The 17,195-nt window shown below is 42.0% G+C and overlaps 1 protein-coding gene across 5 annotated transcripts in view; it reads right to left on the bottom strand.

Moving 5' to 3' along the window:
- Positions 1-17,195, bottom strand: part of ZNF475 (zinc finger protein 475) — a 131,010-nt gene that overhangs the window by 46,757 nt on the left and 67,058 nt on the right. For 3 of the 5 annotated variants that reach the window (XM_040444323.1, XM_040444319.1, XM_040444321.1), the window contains one exon: positions 1,532-1,712. In XM_040444323.1, the coding sequence (XP_040300257.1) occupies positions 1,532-1,712 (181 nt within the window). Of the gene's footprint in view, positions 1-1,531; positions 1,713-15,679; positions 15,797-17,195 lie in introns of all 5 variants that reach the window. The other 2 variants (XM_040444320.1, XM_040444322.1) reach the window with 2 other exon arrangements.

Here is a 17,195-nt window from a genome sequence, read left to right as displayed (position 1 = left end):
TCCTCCCCTTGGTAAGGGCTGTGAATAAATGGGTTCTTGTAGCCTCTAGAACTTTATCATGACAACCTAGATTCCACTCTGTGGGTTCTTGGGTTACATTTCTTTTTTTTTTAATGTTTATTTATTTTTCAGAGAGATAGAGAGAGAAAGAGAGAGAGAGAGAGCATGAGTGAGGGAGGGGCAGAGAGAGAGGAGACACAGAATCCGAAGCAGGCTCCAGGCTCTGAGCTCTGAGCTGTCAGCACAGAGCCCAACGTGGGGCACGAACTCACAAACTGTGAAATCATGACCTGAACCAAAGTCAGATGCTCAACCAACTGTGCCACCCAGGCGGTCCTCTTGGGTTACATTTCTAACAAGAGGACTTTGGACTAATCAATGGTAATGACTTCTGGGGTACCCTACGGCTACGCCAGTCTACAGTTACACATGAGGGATTGGTGGGTTGAATGATAACTTTTCTTAAAACCAAGAATGGTTTTCCCTTGAGGGGAATGAGGGGATCCACTGAGAAAATGACAATGGGAGAAATCAGAGGAGGAAGTCGGAGTTTGCATGGCAAACAGTCTCTGGATGACTTTGTTCTCACCCCAAATGAGTAAGCATAAGGCTCTGTGGGGAGGCCACACATGGCAGTTTATGGAGCTTCATCTGGCTTGTGCAATGCTTTACAATGTATTAGTTGCACAATTTGAAAGCTCTGGGCCTGGGGGTGCCTGGGTGGCTCAGTCGGTTAAGCATCCGACTTCAGCTCAGGTCATGATCTCGCAGTTTGCGAGCTCAAGTCCCACGTTGGGCTCTGTGTTGACAGCTCAGAGCCTGGAACCTGCTTCAGATTCTGTGTCTCCCTCTCTTTCTCTGCCCCTCCCCTACTCACATTCTGTGTGTCTGTCTCTCCCTCAAAAATAAATAAACATTAAAAAAAAAAAAAACAAAGCATACAGATTTCTAGATTTCCAGTTTCTTTTGTATTGTTGAAAACTATGCCCACACTAGGCTAAATTTCCAGCTGCCTCCTTTGGAGAGAGTCCATAATTCTCCAGCTCCCCAGGGTCCTCAGCTTCCCTCGTGTCACACATGGATCAATTTACTCAGTTTTATACCCTGGCTAGTGGACCCTGCACACTTTGAGTTTGGTACCCTGCTCTGTGAACGCAAAGACACATTCCTATTTGAAAACGTGTCTCCAGATGCCCTGAAAGATTTTTGAGGCTTCATGTTTTTTAAGTATCATGTTTGATAATATAGGAAAGTAACTTCCAGGAAATACAAGAAATTCCAGTGGGTCCCTCTCCTTGCATGGTTTTGCCAGAAGTAGCGTCTTTATGTCTCAGCATCTGAAGGCACCTTGGTCAGGCATTCTAGAACCATTTTTCCTATTCGGTTATAATGAAGACAGTAACTGTTGCTGATTTCTGATGTTTGAATAAGTAAGAAAAGAATACCTCTCCTCTTAAAATTTCACAGAGAAAATTCTCCCCATATGCGCTCAAGTCTTTCTTTCTTTCTTTTTTTCTTTTCAAAAACTTACCAGTAATGGTCCTGACTTCTGGTTTCTTGGGTTCTGATCTCCTTAATTCTTTGGGCAACAAGTTGTTTTTGTTATGCCATTTTTTCAGACATTGTGGCTCGTGGATGGCAATGGATTTTGTTCCATATTCACGGCCACAAATGTAGCAGATGATTGTTGGTGGACGCCTTATCATTGCTGGCTACAAATAATATAAAATATCTGTTAGATAAAGTTTAGGTGTAGAAATTATAGGTTAAAATTATAGTACATTCAAATTAGCTAGACAATCACATTTTTTTTTTTTGGTTTTTCGTTTTCTAATTTCAACCAGTCAGGTAAATTGAACTTTTGTGGCACTTAAGAGAATAAACCATACCATCTGAGTGAGTGGGGTGTGTGTGAAGATGTGGGTTTGGGAGGATGATAGGAAATAAAGAACTAAGTAGAGTTCTACAAACTGGCTTTTCTTATAAAATGTGTTTTCTCATCTAATAATTATTAATTATCTCCTGGTTATTCTCCATGCTAGGAAACTACAAAAATAAATCATGTCTGAATCATCTTTTCACTAAACTCAGGCTCTAGTATGCCAATATCCCTGAGAATTAAAGCTGTAAGTGTCATTGGAGAGTTTAGAACAGACATTGGGTACCCTCCCACATTCCCTTACACATGGACAACTTCCTCTGGCAAGTACCTGTGACTCTCAGCCTTTTTTGACCTGGTCTAGGCTCCACCCATAGACAGGGCAGCTAATCAATCACAAGCAGCGGGTGGTGGATAAATAGCCACTTCCTTACTGAGGTTGATTCCACGCAGTGTTCCGTGGGATTGCAGCTCAGGTGCTCATTCACACACTGTACAGACTTCCTTCTCTTCCCTGTCTTTCCTCCCACTACTCTACTGGGGCTTCCTGGGATCACCTCCCAAATAAACCACTTGAAATCAAATCCTCAAATCCTTTACTTAGCATTTGTTTCTGGGAGGACTAAATCTAAGGAAGAGTTAAGGATAAAACAGAAAAGGTGTTTCTGCTTCTGTCCAGGGGATAGAAAGTTACAAGAAACATTGCTCCTGCTTAAGCAATTAGAACCAATCAGAGAACTTAAAGAACCGTTATTTTTGAGTCCATTGGAGACTCACGGTTGCAAGGTAAGTTAATGAACTAGAAGAACTGCCTCAGTCTGAGAGTGCATCAGCACAACCAACACCTCCCATGCTCCAACCTTACAAGAATATGAGACAGTAGTTGTCTGCCACAGAGAAAAGGCAGGACAGGTGAGCATGAACCCTACTAAGGAGGAGCCATGCAGGAACTGTCTACATAAACCCTCCCATCCACCAGGTCTCACATCCAGTAACAGCGGGTGGCAGTCTAACATTGGAGAGAGGCAGGACTGTTGAGAGAAATCTTTACCAATTCAAGAATGCAGGGCCTGCCTGGATCGGAAGGTGGAGCTGGAGAATTAGGCCTTGCACTGGGTACCAGATAAGAAGAGTCTACTGCTGATGGAGGTGTGGGACCTAAGGAGGAAGGGGGCAGTAGGAAGGACTCCCTCTGTGTTGCATGCATGAAGGGCCACAGCCTTCTAAGGGTGCAGCAGGTGAACAGGGAACAGGCTTTTGGCTCCAGACTTTATACTAAGTACAAAACAGAGGAAGCTTATCACTGGGGGAATTTAAAGCCTATAGTACATTGAACTGAACTAAAGCAGGGATGAAACATCGGAAGGAGATTGTCATAGAATTCTTAGATTTTCCTTGAAGTAATTTTTTAAACATAGAATGTGATATACTAAAGATGCAAATTTTATTCTCTACAGTAATCACAAAGTGCAAAGACACACAAAAAGGCTGAGTGAAGAATTCAACAAGGGAGATAGGATATTTTTTAAAAATGGTAAGTTAATCACTTGCCAAAGAAAAGGAGGAAAGGATGAATATAAGACCAACCAAGCAACCAACAAATAAAGAAAAAGGGCAAGAGGAACAAATAGAATTAAAATACCAAGATGGTAGACTTAAATGCAAACATATCAATAATTGCAGCAAATATAAATGGACTAAAGAACAGAATTAAAAGGCAAGGATTGACAGACTAGATAAAAAAATAGTATAGACAAAAAACAACTCTATGTTGTTTACAAGAAACACATTTTATGAATAAAGACACAAACATATGACAAGTAAAAGGATGGGGAAGAAGTTTCATGTAAACACTAAGCAAAAGAAAACTAGCATGGCTATATTAGTAACACAAATGAAGTGCAGAAGTTGGAAATAGTTCTTCTAGTTGTGAAGATAAGGGAAAGCCTAAAGGAAGTGGCCCTTGAAGGATGGGTAGGACTTGGATCACAAGAAGGTTTTGGAGATGGAAAACAGCATGAGCAAAGCCTCAGGTATAGGAACCTGAAGATGAGGACAGAGAATAGCAACTAATATAAAATATTTATATTAATAGTAACAAATAGTTGCCTGGAGTTTGGTGTAGCCTTGAGAACTAGAACCAGATAGTTCAGCTGCAGCCATGCTACGAATAACAAATACCATGCTAAGAGCTGGATTTCGTTTTGTAAATGAGAGGAAGCTGTTAAGCAGGGGAATACCCTATAATTTTACTTCAAGAAAATTAATCTGGCAATAATGTATCTCAAAGGGCAATCTTGCCAGCATACACCTTTGAGCATTCACAGCTCTGGGAGCAGGAAATCATGGATCCAAGAGAACATTAGTGGTGATGTCACTTGCAGAAAGCTGGAAACCTGGAAAGGCAGGTTGGGGGAGGAGAAAAAACGGATTCTGTTCTGGACCTGTTGCATTTGATATACTAGTAGAATTTAAATGTAAGTACAGCCAAGACAGGAAAGACAGACGTGTCATTCAGAATTAATGGGTTTCAGAGCTACGCACACAGAGATGTTTAAAACCACGAAAACTCTAGAAAAGGAGTATATAGAGAATGTATGGAGGCAAAGTCCTGAGGGAATATCTACGGCAAAGAGATTGGGCATGGGAAATCACAGCCTAAAAAGATAAAGGTTCAATTGTGCAGTTAAAGAAACAGGCCATGGAGATGAAAGACTCCATTGAGAATTCTGCCAACACTTCCGGTTTCCAGAAAGGTGGCTTCATCAGCTCTGTCCAGTGCCACTGTGCGTAACGGGGGCTTGAGGAAGGTCACTAGATTTGCTGGCCGGCAGATTTTATACCAGTGACTTCTAAGAGTTTAGCTTCAATGGAGGGACAAGAATAAAAAGTAAACTGTTACAAGCTAAAGATTAGGTCAAGGAAACAGAGATGTGTGTTTGAAAAGTCTGCAGAAAGGAAATTTGAGAGATGAGTCGAGTTGAAGAAGTGCTTTGTTGTTGTTTTAGGGGTAGGAATGTCTCAGGCAGAGAGAGCTGGTTAGGATGAAGAGAAGAGGGACAGTATGAGAACAAGGTTCTCAGACAAAGCAGGAGAAGATAGGATCTGGGATGTGATGGAGATGTTAGCCTCTGAGGACAGGGAAAAAAGATGAAATAGAGATGGGGTGTTAAGAAGTAAGGCACAAGGGGCACCTGGGTGGCTCTGTGGGTTAAGCATCAGACTCTTGATTTCAGCTCAGGTCATGATCTCACGGTTCCCGGGTTTGAACCCTGTGTCGGGCTCTGTGCTGACAGCTCGGAGCCTGCCTGGGATTCTCTCTCTTTCTCTCTCCCTTTCTCTGCCCCTCCCTTTCTTTCTCTTTCTTTCTCTCAAAATAAATAACTTAAGAAAAAAGTGAAGCCTAAGCAGAGCTGCTGTAGGATGAACTTACAGGAGTATGAGGCAAATCATTGACAGAGAACGAAGAGATTCAGATTCTGGGAAACAGAACAGCAAAAATTACTGAAATTTTTTGCAAAAAAAAAAAAAATCTGGAAGTCTCCTGGCACTGCAAAGAATGTGATACTGATTCAATTAAGGAATAATACTCACCAAAGAATGGAAAGACCCGGTTAAGTTGAGCTGTAAGAAATTTCAGCGGAATGAAATGACCTTTTCCAGTGTGTTCATAAGGAGCACTAGGTGGTATGAAAGCAGAAACAAATTTGAGTTGGTGGTGTGGTTCTCTCTCCCCCCAAGGAATAATCAGGGTAAAATAAGTAAATCAGGGTAACGAATCAGGGTAAAATATGTGCCTATTTTAGAATCAGCCAGCTTTTCACTAAAGCTGTTGGGGGTTATACCTGTAGTGGAAACAGAGCAAAATCAAAATAAGAAGGGAACACATTTCTGGTTTCTGCACACCTGAGCCGACGTGACAGATTCTAGAGGAGTAAAGCCACTAACATACACCAAGCAAAACGGAAAATGGAGTTACTCCTGAGAGGATCCGCGTTTTTAAAAAAGCACATTATTTGCTAGAGGGGAGGTGGGGAGGGGATGGGCGAAGTAAGGTAAAGGGGGTTAAGCGGTACAAACTTCGAGTCATAAAATAAGTAAGTCATGGAAATGAAAAGTACAGACCGGGAATATAGTTAGAAATACTGCAATCGTGTTGTATCGTGGCAGATGGTAACTATGCTTGGGGGGGAGCACTGAGACGACAGGCTTGTGAGCTCACTGTGTTGTATACCTGAAGCTAATATAACATTGTATATCAGTGATACTTTGATAATTAAGGAAGAGTGATCTTTTTTAAAAGCACATTTGAGGGAGAACATTTTTCTTCTATTACTCTATACTGAATTACGCCAATAAGTTACATTCATCAGAAAATGGCTAACTAGTTTTTAGCCATGTTTTTTATTAGCCACGTAATAGGGTCTAATGCCTGCAAAGTGACTTTAAAAGTATTTGAGGAATTCAAGATGTAAGAGAAAGGATAAAGCAGAAGCAAGGATTTTCAAAATACCCAAAAGTTCCTTACTATATTTTATAGGTTCATTTACTTGAAGATTAATTCAATACAGGGTTTTTTTAGTAAAAAAAAAAAAAATGAGAAGTTCATCTCTTCACTCTGAGAATAATGAATATTAATATTCCACATGGAAAGTATGAGCCAAAATCGAGTATTTAACCAAGCACATAAGCAAAAAAAATGGCACGGGTCATTAATGAAGACATTCACGTCACATTGTCAGAAGGTTTCTTTTGGAAGGAAAAATGAGAAGAAAACAGGCAGATGCGGAGGCCAGAAGACAAGCACAAAATAACTTAAAGGGATGTGGGAGAAAATTAATACCATAAAAGGGCTAAGATGTTCTATATTATATTTTCCAAAGCTTGCTCCACGCGCTATATTTGTGGTTGAACTGCATTTGAACCTGCAGTTCACTCCATGTTCTTAGGTTTTCAACATTTTACTCCTAAGCCTGCTCTCAGCTGAAGAGAAAAATGCATCCCCCGGGGCGCGGACCGGAGATAAGAGAACCTCTTTTATTTTTCATTAATTTCACGATTGTCAGTCTGAAACTTGCAAAGAAGGCTGGACCATCTCTATCTTGCCTTCACAGCCACGGGGTTCGCTCTTCAACCTCTTTCTCTGGTGTTTTGAGATGGATGTGGGTGTGGGGCAGGTGGAGAGGGAAAACAGAGACGGGAGCCCCCTCCCCCACCCCCACCCCCGCAGAAAGGGCAGAAGGCCCTTCTTGGCTAATGAGCTAAGGTGATAGGGCACAGCAGAGAGAGTAGGCAGAGGCAGGCAGCAGGTTTGCCCTGTGCGCAGGGCTGTCTACACCTGGGACCTTGCCAAGGCCACGGATTCCAGGAAACTGTAATCAAAGGAAGGCAAAGAGGAAGCCGATAAGTCTAAAGTTCCCGCAGAGCGAAGGGTTAGATCAACAGTTTTTCCTGTCAACATTTCAGATATTTCTGGGGTGAGGCGTTGCTTTTTTAACATGGAGGTAAAAGATTTTTTTGAAGAAGTTCATCTCTGAGTCTGTATAAGCACTTTCAGGTGTGAACTCTTTTTTTTGGGGGGGGGGCACCTAAATGCCCCCTCCTTGAAGGTTATGAGGGCTCATCACGATTTTGCTTTTGCTTCCTACTTTCCTGGAAAAGTCTCCCAAGGCTGCATGTGGACAGAGGTGCTTGAACACTTCAGGGAAGCTTTCCGATGTGTGTATTTCTTTTAACTTGAATCCACTAACTTTCATATGTTTCCAATCATTTTGCTGGCCACTATTGGCATTATCATTTTATTTTCCACGCATTTTTCCCCCTCCTTTTTTGTTAATGTCTTTTCTCTGTCGGGAACACTTCATGTTCAATCTTTCAGGCCGGGAGGGTGCAAGGCAAAGGAAAGTGGACATTTAACAACTTTTCTCCCAGTCAGTGTAAGTGACCGGTCATCCATCTACTCACTTTTACAATTTAAAATAAGTAGCTGTCACAACATGTGTTGGCAAGGATGTGGAGAAAGGAGAGCCTTCTTGCACGGTTGGTGGGAATGCAAACTGGTGCAGCCACTGTGGAAAACAGTACGGAGGTGCCTCAAAAAAGTTAAAAATAGAGCCACCATATGATCCAGGAATCGCACTACTGGGTGCTTACCTCCAAAAAATAAAAACACTCATTCAAAGAGATATATTCACCTCTTCGTTTATAGCAGCATTACAATAGCCAAATTTACAATAGCCAAATTATGGAAGCAGTCCAAGCATTCATCAATAGATAAATGGATAAAGATGTGGCATATTATATAATATGTTATATTATATTATATTATGTTATATTATATTATATTATTCAGCCATAAAACAGAACAAGATCTTGTCATTTGCAACAACGTGGATAGAGGTAGAGAGTATAATGCTCAGTAAGTGAGTCAGAGAAAGACAAACACCATATGATTTCACTCATATGTGGAATTTAAGAAACAAAACAGAAGAGTAAGGGAAAAAGAGAGAGGCAAGCCAAGTAACAGACTCCTTTTAAAAAAAAAATGTTTTTATTTGTTTTTGAGAGACAGAGTATGAGTCAGGGAGGGGCAGAGAGAGAGGGAGACACAGAATCTTAAGCAGGCTCCAGGCTCTGAGCTGTCAGCACAGAGCCCGAGCTGGGGTTCGAACTCACAAACCGCGAGATCATGACCTGAGCCGAACCCACTGAGCCACCCAGGCACCCCTGAAATAAACTCTTAACTATAGAGAACAAATTGATAGTTACCAGAGGGGAGGTGGGTGGGGGATGGGGGAAATAGGTGATAGGGACTAAGGAGGGCACTTGTGATAAGCACCGGGTGATGTAAGGAAGTGTTGAGTCATTATACTGTATACTTGAAACTAATGTAACACTCTATGTTAAATATACTGGAATGAAATGAAATGAAATGAAATGAAAATAGCAGTAATACCACCTTTTAAATAATGGAAACAGAATAAGAACCACAAAGAGAGTGTTTTAGAATTAAGCAAGGTATTGATACAAGAAGGATAGAAACAGTTCCAGTGATCCTAGATTAGGATATCGATTTCAGTAGCTTCAGACAGCTCTCAGCGACCTCCCTGACAAGCTCAGGCTGAGAGGAAACCCCAGTGACCCTCACTGGTAGGTGTATAAGCCATGGAGCTTATAGAAGGAGGTATAATACCTGGTGTAAGGGGAAAACTATCCCTAACACGGTGTTATTGCAAGAATCTTAATGAAAGAGATACTGAAAAGTAAAACCAAAGTTATTACTAGCAGTTTTACTAAAGATCAGAAACACTCTACATTTGGGCTTTTCTTATATTAATCCCATAATGAAAACTAAGTGGTAATAATGTGAGATTACAGTTGTGTGACATTATTTCTAGGAGATTTAGGGGAACACAAGCCAACGATGTAGCTTTTTGGAGATTTGTGATGAAATTTGAAATTAGTAGCATTTGATGGGCAAGAGAAATTAGTAATATCTGATTTTTATGGTCCTCTTTCCAGACAATGCACAGGTATACAGAATTATGGATATGATTTTAAATTTTTTTCAACGTTTTTTATTTATTTTTGGGACAGAGAGAGACAGAGCATGAACGGGGGAGGGGCAGAGAGAGAGGGAGACACAGAATCGGAAACAGGCTCCAGGCTCCAAGCCATCAGCCCAGAGCCTGACACGGGGCTTGAACTCACGGACCACGAGATCGTGACCTGGCTGAAGTCGGACGCTTAACCGACTGCGCCACCCAGGCGCCCCTATGGATATGATTTTAAATGAATGCTGGACTCCCTAAAAGCTGCCCATTAACCCCAGGCAGTGAGCTGTTGGATCTTCAGTCAGAGCCAAACCTTTTTTTTTTTTTCCCAAATAGATGCTCTTTTGTGTAAGGATCCATTTGGCACCATTTAAATGCCTCAAAAAAGTGCTGAGTTGAAGCAAGAACTTAGGAAATACACCCCCTCTGGCTTTAGGGTGATCTTAAGCTCTGCTCTACCTGAAATAGTCAGTATGATACCTCCTGTTTTGACTAAGTGTTAATAATAGGGCCTTCTTGTATTTTCTAAGGTGTCCCCATTTAATTAACAAATTATAAAATCACACTACTTCTGATACCTTCTGGAAAACATTATTTAATAAAATATAAGCAATCAAGGGGTGCCTGGGTGGCTCAGTGGGTTGAGTGTCTGACTCGATTTTGGCTCAGGTCATGATCTCATGGTTCGTGACTTTGAGTCCCCTGTCAGGCTCTGTGCTGACAGCTTGGAGCCTGCTTGGGATTCTCTCTCCCTCCCCCTCTCTCTCTCTCTGCTCCTTCCCCACTCACGCTCGTGTACTCTGTCTCTCAAAAATAGACTTTAAAGAAGAGTAAAATAAAAGAACATATAGGCAAACAAGAGATGACACAACCAGAAAAGCTCCAAAATACTGACACCATGACTCTAAGACTGGCAATGGATCCAGTAAAGCATAGAATGAAAGCAAGATGACCCTAGAAATTGTGGGTTTGAGACAGTATAAAAAGAGCATATCTTGACGTATGAAAATACTTTACCAAAACTTGTCAACAGAAGGAGAGGGGCAAAGATGTCAGTGATGCTAAATTCTTTACTGTCGTGGCAAACAGTCACGTAAAATAGTATAAAATTAGGACGTGGAGCTGACTTGGTTTCAAATCTTCTGATAACTTATCTTGGTTTTGTGACTGTAACAGATCCTTTAAAAATGAATATTCTTTAGTGAAGAAATACTTTTCTAAAGTTCAACAATGCCATCACTTTCCCTTTGTTTTCTTTTGTCAAATTCAAGTAAAATCAACTACAGTATTTGTTTTTGCCTTTATAATATCTGTATGAATAACTTGGATGTGACGATCTTAGTCCTATGAAAACATCTGCATCCGTATTTATTTATATATGCTGTGCACAGAGAAGGGTGTCTGGAATGATAGTCACTTAGGTCAAGCACAAAGGGGCTTGGGTTAATTTTTATGCCAATCTTTATACTTTCCTAATGGCTTGAGTTTTTATAATGCACTTGTGTCATTTTTATAAGAATAATAAAATAATAAAAAGAATGTCAACTCCAGGGTCAAAGCTTAAGTTGGGATTAGGTAATAAAATCAGTCCTAAAAGGAAAAATCAAGCGGAGCTCAAATTACTTTCTGAAAATTCCTTAAGTAACCGATAAAAAATGAGAATCAAGGCTGTGTATAGAATACAGTCTCGTATTGTAACCAATTAGTAATTGGAACTAGAACTAATGTTACAAATGAATACAGTTTTGCAAAGTATAAAATGAAAGTATAACACAAAATGAAAATATTTACAGTATCTTTAGTTGCGTTATTCCAAGAATACCATTTTATTTTGTCAACTGTTTGTAGCTGAACGTATATCAGTTACATGCTTATATGATGCAACTTAACTGAAGCCCTTGACTTCTGCTCCATTATTTAAAAAAATAGTAAAAAAAAAAAAAATAAAAAAGGCCTGGAAAAAAATTCTGAAGCCAAGATTTAGCATGAATTTGTTTCCATTTTAAGGTAATCTAACTATATTTTCCAGATATTTTAATGTAATTCAGGCTCATGTCCCTGCCTTGGTTGCATTAGCCAAAATACGAATTCAGAAAGAACTAAATGGGACCATATGGTATTAGCCATCTTATGCTGAGAAGCGTCAGCGAAAGAGATAATTTGGGGGACAAATGGAGCGAACCATCCTCTGGGTCCTGTGTTGCCCATTTGTGACTGGACTAGGAAATCAACTTATAATTTTTGGCCTCCCACCTGCCCCCTCTGTTCTCTGCACTTGACTATGTATGTTTTGTGCAGACTTAGCCTGTCTGATGTGGTATCAGGAATTTCTGTGGTTCTCCATGGTACAGAATAAAGGCCAGACACTGAATGCTGCTGACCTCATTCGTGCCAACCTTAGCCCCGTGAAACAGGTCCCTAGCCCCACCAAACTTGGCCCCAGTCCCCAAGCCAGAGCCCACAATCCTCAACTTTGCTACCTCCATGACTTTGTTTATCTGCTTCTTCCAGCAATAAGTCTTTAAACTGAGGACAGCATCTTCCCCATGCTGGAGGTCATTGGGCACGCCAAGCCTTAGCTTTCCTTAGTAATGGAGAACAACATAGCAAGTACTCGTTCAATTCGAAGGCAAAATTTGTAAGTGCTGTCATAGATGCAGACCCACAGCAGCCTGCTGTAGGGAGGCAAGGAAGAATTTTGACCAAAAGTCAGTCGAATGGGCTGTGGAACAGGTAGAAAGGAATGTGACCTATTCAAGTGTTTAATATTACTCTAGTAAGTTGAGAGGAACGCGTTGAAGTGGATCACAAAGACTGGTTAGAGAAACTATGCGAGGAGCAGTCTGTTCAATACAGGTGGGCAGTCCTTGAGAACGCAACGGTTGGCTCTTCAAAGTGTGTTGACACCTTCCCACCTTGGCCCTGACCCCAGACTTCCTGTCATTAGAAGCTGGCCATGCCTCAGATGCTGGGTAGTGATATGCCAGCAGGGTAGTGATACTGGCAGCCAGTACCTTCTCTGCCCGCAGAAGTGTATCAGCCACAGCTAAGGCACTGGGTTGTGAGGGGCGTCAGGCAGAGAGAGGGTGATGAAAAAAGTAATGAGACATGTCTTGATCAGATTGAGACCTGAGTGTGAGGTGAGGACCTTATACCTTGGAGACGGAGTCAGATCCAGGAATGGGCCAGATGGGACACTTCATAATTTTCCTATATTAAAACATCTTGATCTCTTTCTTGTGGAAGAAATATAAACTGGTTCTGCTTGCACTGAAGGAGACAGGACTCTTCAGCGATAATAAAAACAGTAACACACCTGGAAACACCCATGAATAGATAAAGCATAATACTGCCATTCAACGGACTATTACTCAGCAAAAAAAAAAAAAAAAAAGTGGGGCATATGGGTGGCTCAGTCAGTTAGGCATCTGAGGGGGTGTAGTTCAGTGGTAGAGCATTTGACTGCACTTAGGCATCTGACTTTGGCTCAGGTCATGATCTCATGGCTTGTGAGTTTGAGCCCCCTGTTAGGCTCTGTGCTCACAACTCAGAGCCTGGAGCGTGCTTTGGATTCTGTGTCTCCCTCTCTCTCTGCCCCACCACCCATGTCGTACTCTCTTTCTTTCTCTCTCTCTCAGAAATAAATAAACTCTAAAAAAAAAAAAAGAAAAAAAAAGTACTACCACTGCTTGTGCCAACATGGATAACACACAGAATCATTATGCTGAACGAAGCCAAACACAAAAGAGTCCATTACTGCCTGCTTCCAGTGGTAGAAAATCCTCACTAGGCTGTAGGGCTTAAAAATCAAATCAGGGGTTGCCTGGAGGGGGAAGGAAGAATAAAGGGTATATGGAAACTGTGGGGGTTCTGTATCTGTTTTTAAGTTTATTTATTTATTTTTGAGAGAGAGAGAAAGAGAGAGAGAGAGAGAGCATGAGCTAGCAGAGGGGCAGCGGCCAGAGGGAGAAGAAGAGAGAAGATCCCAAGCAGGCTCCACACTGTCAGCACAGAGCCCGATGTGGGGCTCAAACCCACAAACAGCAAGATCATGACCTGGGCTGAAATCAGGAGTCAAATGTTCAACTGACTGAGCCACCCAGGCACCCCAAAGATCTTCTTCCTTTATCTTGATGATGGTGGTGATGTAACAGGTATATAAAACTGTGAAAACTCACTGAATCTCACATATTTAATGAATGCAGTTTCTTGTTTGTCTATCATTCCTCAGCATAGCCGGTTAAAAACCTCTCACGCAGACCTAGTTTAGGCGAGTATTTTGCATTGCCGAGCTCATGGCATGCAGTCGGTTCCAAGTCAGCAGTACACATTGTCAGAGGAAATTGCAGAATCAAATAATGGATTTTACAGTGACTTGTGCCAGGCACTAGAGACTATTGTTCAGTCATCTAGATTCTAAACCCTTTAATTTGTCTCCTGAGAAATTCCTGAAAAAAGGAAAAAATAAACACGATTGAACAAAACGGGAAAAAGAAAAAGGGACTGGAGAGAATTACAAACTTTTTCACTGAGGTTTGTTTTTTTTTTTTTTCCAGGACATCAAAATTTTTTTTTTGCCAGAGACAATGCACCAGGTGGCAACCCCATTCACATACAATTTCATCCAGAGAAGTCCAATTCTAGATTGCCAGGTCCTAGCCCTGGGGCAGAGATGAATAGTTTGAAAGCCAAGGCTATCCCTCTGTGCCCATGTGCATGGCATCTGGTCTGTTTGAAACATTACTGACACCAGTTTCTCATCTTTCAGTGAGAGGAACCTCAAAGTCCTTTAGCATGTGAGTGAGTGTGTGTGTGTGTGTGTGTGTGTGTGTGTGTGTGTGAACCTGTGCACAAGAGACACAGGTCAGGTCAGTCACTTGCCTCAGTTGATGTCAGGGATATTGAAAGGTTCCCTTTGCCTCACACTATCTCATTCCTTTACATTTTCCTTGGCTTTGTCCTTGCCTCCCCTCCAACCTACCATTATCTTCTTTAAGCTCATTCCCCTCAAGAGGAAAGGGAGAGAGAGTGTGCTGAGACCTTTGGTTCTAGAAGGGTCACAAGTACAATTAGTGATCTGCTACCAGCGAGCAGAAGCAGCCTCCCATATTTGCGCACTGGGAAGCAGCAGTTTGCTGGGTTTATCTGCTGTCATGGAAGCAGTTGGCCTATTCCTTTTGAGAAGGTCATTTCATTGGGGCTGTGTCAAAGCAACAATATCAAAATGTAAAAGATGTCTTTTTATTACCAAATATGTATGTAAATGAAATGCCTGCCTTTTTCCTCCAAGTGACATGCTTCACACACTACTTGGAAATGAAACCAAAAATGCAGAAAGTGTAATTGTCCTTTTTTTTTAAGGGTGCATCATAACATCCCTACATCAAAACAGCCATATATCTTGGGCTCATTTGGGGACTTCCATTAACCCAAGTCGAGTCAGAAAGGAATCAAGGAAGCCAGGGGTGAGAACATCTTGAAAAAAGAAACCATCCCTGTTGGTCTAAACCATGACTTTGATGAGTACAGTAGAAAAAGGTGCCCCCCACCCCGGGATGAGCACTGGGTGTTGTATGGAAACCAATTTGACAATAAATTTCATATTAAAAAAAAGAAAAGAAAATAAAAAGGTGCCCGAGCTTAAGATGCTTTCAACCCATCTAGTTGTGATCATTAATCTCTAATGATTTTTGTAAAGATGCAAAATTAAAAAGTGATGGCCATGAGAGGGATATACATGATAATCCTTCCCATCTCAGGACTTGGCCTTGGGCCTTTCTCAGGTCCCACATATAGATCAACAATATGTTGATGCATACTGTATGTCTCAGAGTGTGACTGGTAACGAGCACAGTATGGCCAGTCCGTAAGTATCTGCATTGAATCAGATTGTTTCCAACTTCACAAACCCAGTAAAGCAATAAGGTTCTAAATGTTGATACTGGCACCAGGGTGGCGCAGTAGGTTAAGTGTCCGACTTCGGCTCAAGTCATGATCTCACGGCTTTTGAGTTTGAGCCCCACACTGGGCTCCGCGTACTGACAGCTCAGAGCCTGGAGCCTGCCTCGGATTCTGTGTCTCCCTCTCTCTCTGCCCCTCCCCTGCTTGCTCTCTCTCTCTCTCTCTCAAATATAAACATTAAAAAATTAAAAAAAATATATTGATACTGAAGTTGCGTTGTGAGCGGGAAGAACGTAGCCACACGTACTAAAAGCACAGCTTGGGCTTCTGGAAGGTTGAGACCTACCCTAAGTGGAAATACATCTGGAGGAATGGGCTGTCTGTCAGGAGGTGATTCAGTGTAGCCCAGATGTTGTTGCTCAGGAAGAATCTTCCGGTTACAGGCCATGTGCCAGGCACCATGCTAGGTACAGAACTTGGGATGAGTTGGGATGATCATACTTAACTCCCCACCTTTATTTGGGAAATATTTTTTTCACTTTTTCCAAAGCTCTTTCTCTGGTAAAGTAGGTCAGGTGGACAGATCCCTATGTGGCACGCACAGAGCCCACACCGTGTGGGGTTAGTCAAGATGCAGGGACAGGGTGACGAAGGTACCCACTGAGTGGAGGAAGCACTTCTTAACCTCTCCACCCACTGATATATTTAAACTCAAACTGTAAGTTCTGAAAACTACACTCCAGATTGGGGAATCTCTCTAGGATCTTGAGCTTTTTGTGGCCCTGTAAAATTCTTGGATGGATTCGTTCCTGGATGTTTGACCCACACGAATGGCCTCATTGTTCTGGGGATTCCCACAGGTGACCCAAATAGATGTTGGTGGCTGGGGTGAGTTACCCTGTGCTCAGGCATGGAGTGTGGGTGCCAGGGGTCCATGCACACAACTGTCACACAACTATGTGCGGCCCTTCATGGGTCTTTCACGACTCAGTCTGTCCCCATTATAGCATCTCACCCAGACTGTCCCCCAGAACTACCTCCCTGCTGCCTCATACTCGGGATCTCAGACTGTAAAGTGTTGGACCAATGACCATGCCACCCAATAGACAGGCATGTTCTACCTGACCAGCACAATGTTCTCAAAAGTTTTAAATGTGACATCTTTAGGTGGGACTTTGTGTACATAATGCCACAGACTCTACCGCTCCCCATTGCCCTAAAGGCAGCCTGGCCATCCCTGAAAGCACCAGAACTTATGGCTCTAGGAGCTATTTCCTGCACACTATCCCCAGTAAGAGGCATTTGCCTTATATCTCATTTCTAAGAAATCAGCTGCACTGGTGGCTAATTGACATTAATGTGCCAGGGGCTGAAGAGGGTTTGTGAACAATCTAGAAAACGTTTGCCTTTTAGCTGGGATGTCCTGCAGAGTCAGTGCTTTGAGTCAAAGGAGTGAATCTCAGACTGTGGAATTAAAAACCTGTCAGGGGGCGCCCGGGTGGCCCAGTCGGTCGAGAATCTGACTCCTGGTTTCACCTCAGGTCATGATCTCACAGTTTGTGAGTACGAGCCGCGCATCAGCCCTTTCCCCACTTGCTCTCGCTCAAAAATAAGTAAACATTAAAAGAAAAATAAAAACTCGCCAGGTATCATAGAGGTGTTTTAGAAAAAGGGGGTACAGTGACAATGAACAGATGGTCATACTCAAAATTCCCTGCTTTCTTTGAATATAAGCACTGAGTCAAATACAATGGAACTTGGTGACGGGAGTCTTGAAGTACGCCGTTAGGTCTTAAGAAGCTCTTATTTTAAGGGGTGAGCCTGGTATCCAAGGCTGCATGGTAACCGTGGGCACAGTCACT

This window comes from Herpailurus yagouaroundi, unplaced genomic scaffold, assembly GCF_014898765.1.
Source record: "Herpailurus yagouaroundi ecotype Mexico unplaced genomic scaffold, PumYag 192, whole genome shotgun sequence".
Lineage (NCBI taxonomy): Eukaryota > Metazoa > Chordata > Mammalia > Carnivora > Felidae > Herpailurus > Herpailurus yagouaroundi.
Note: the sequence above shows the minus strand (reverse complement) of the source record. Positions and strands in the feature narration are given on the sequence as shown.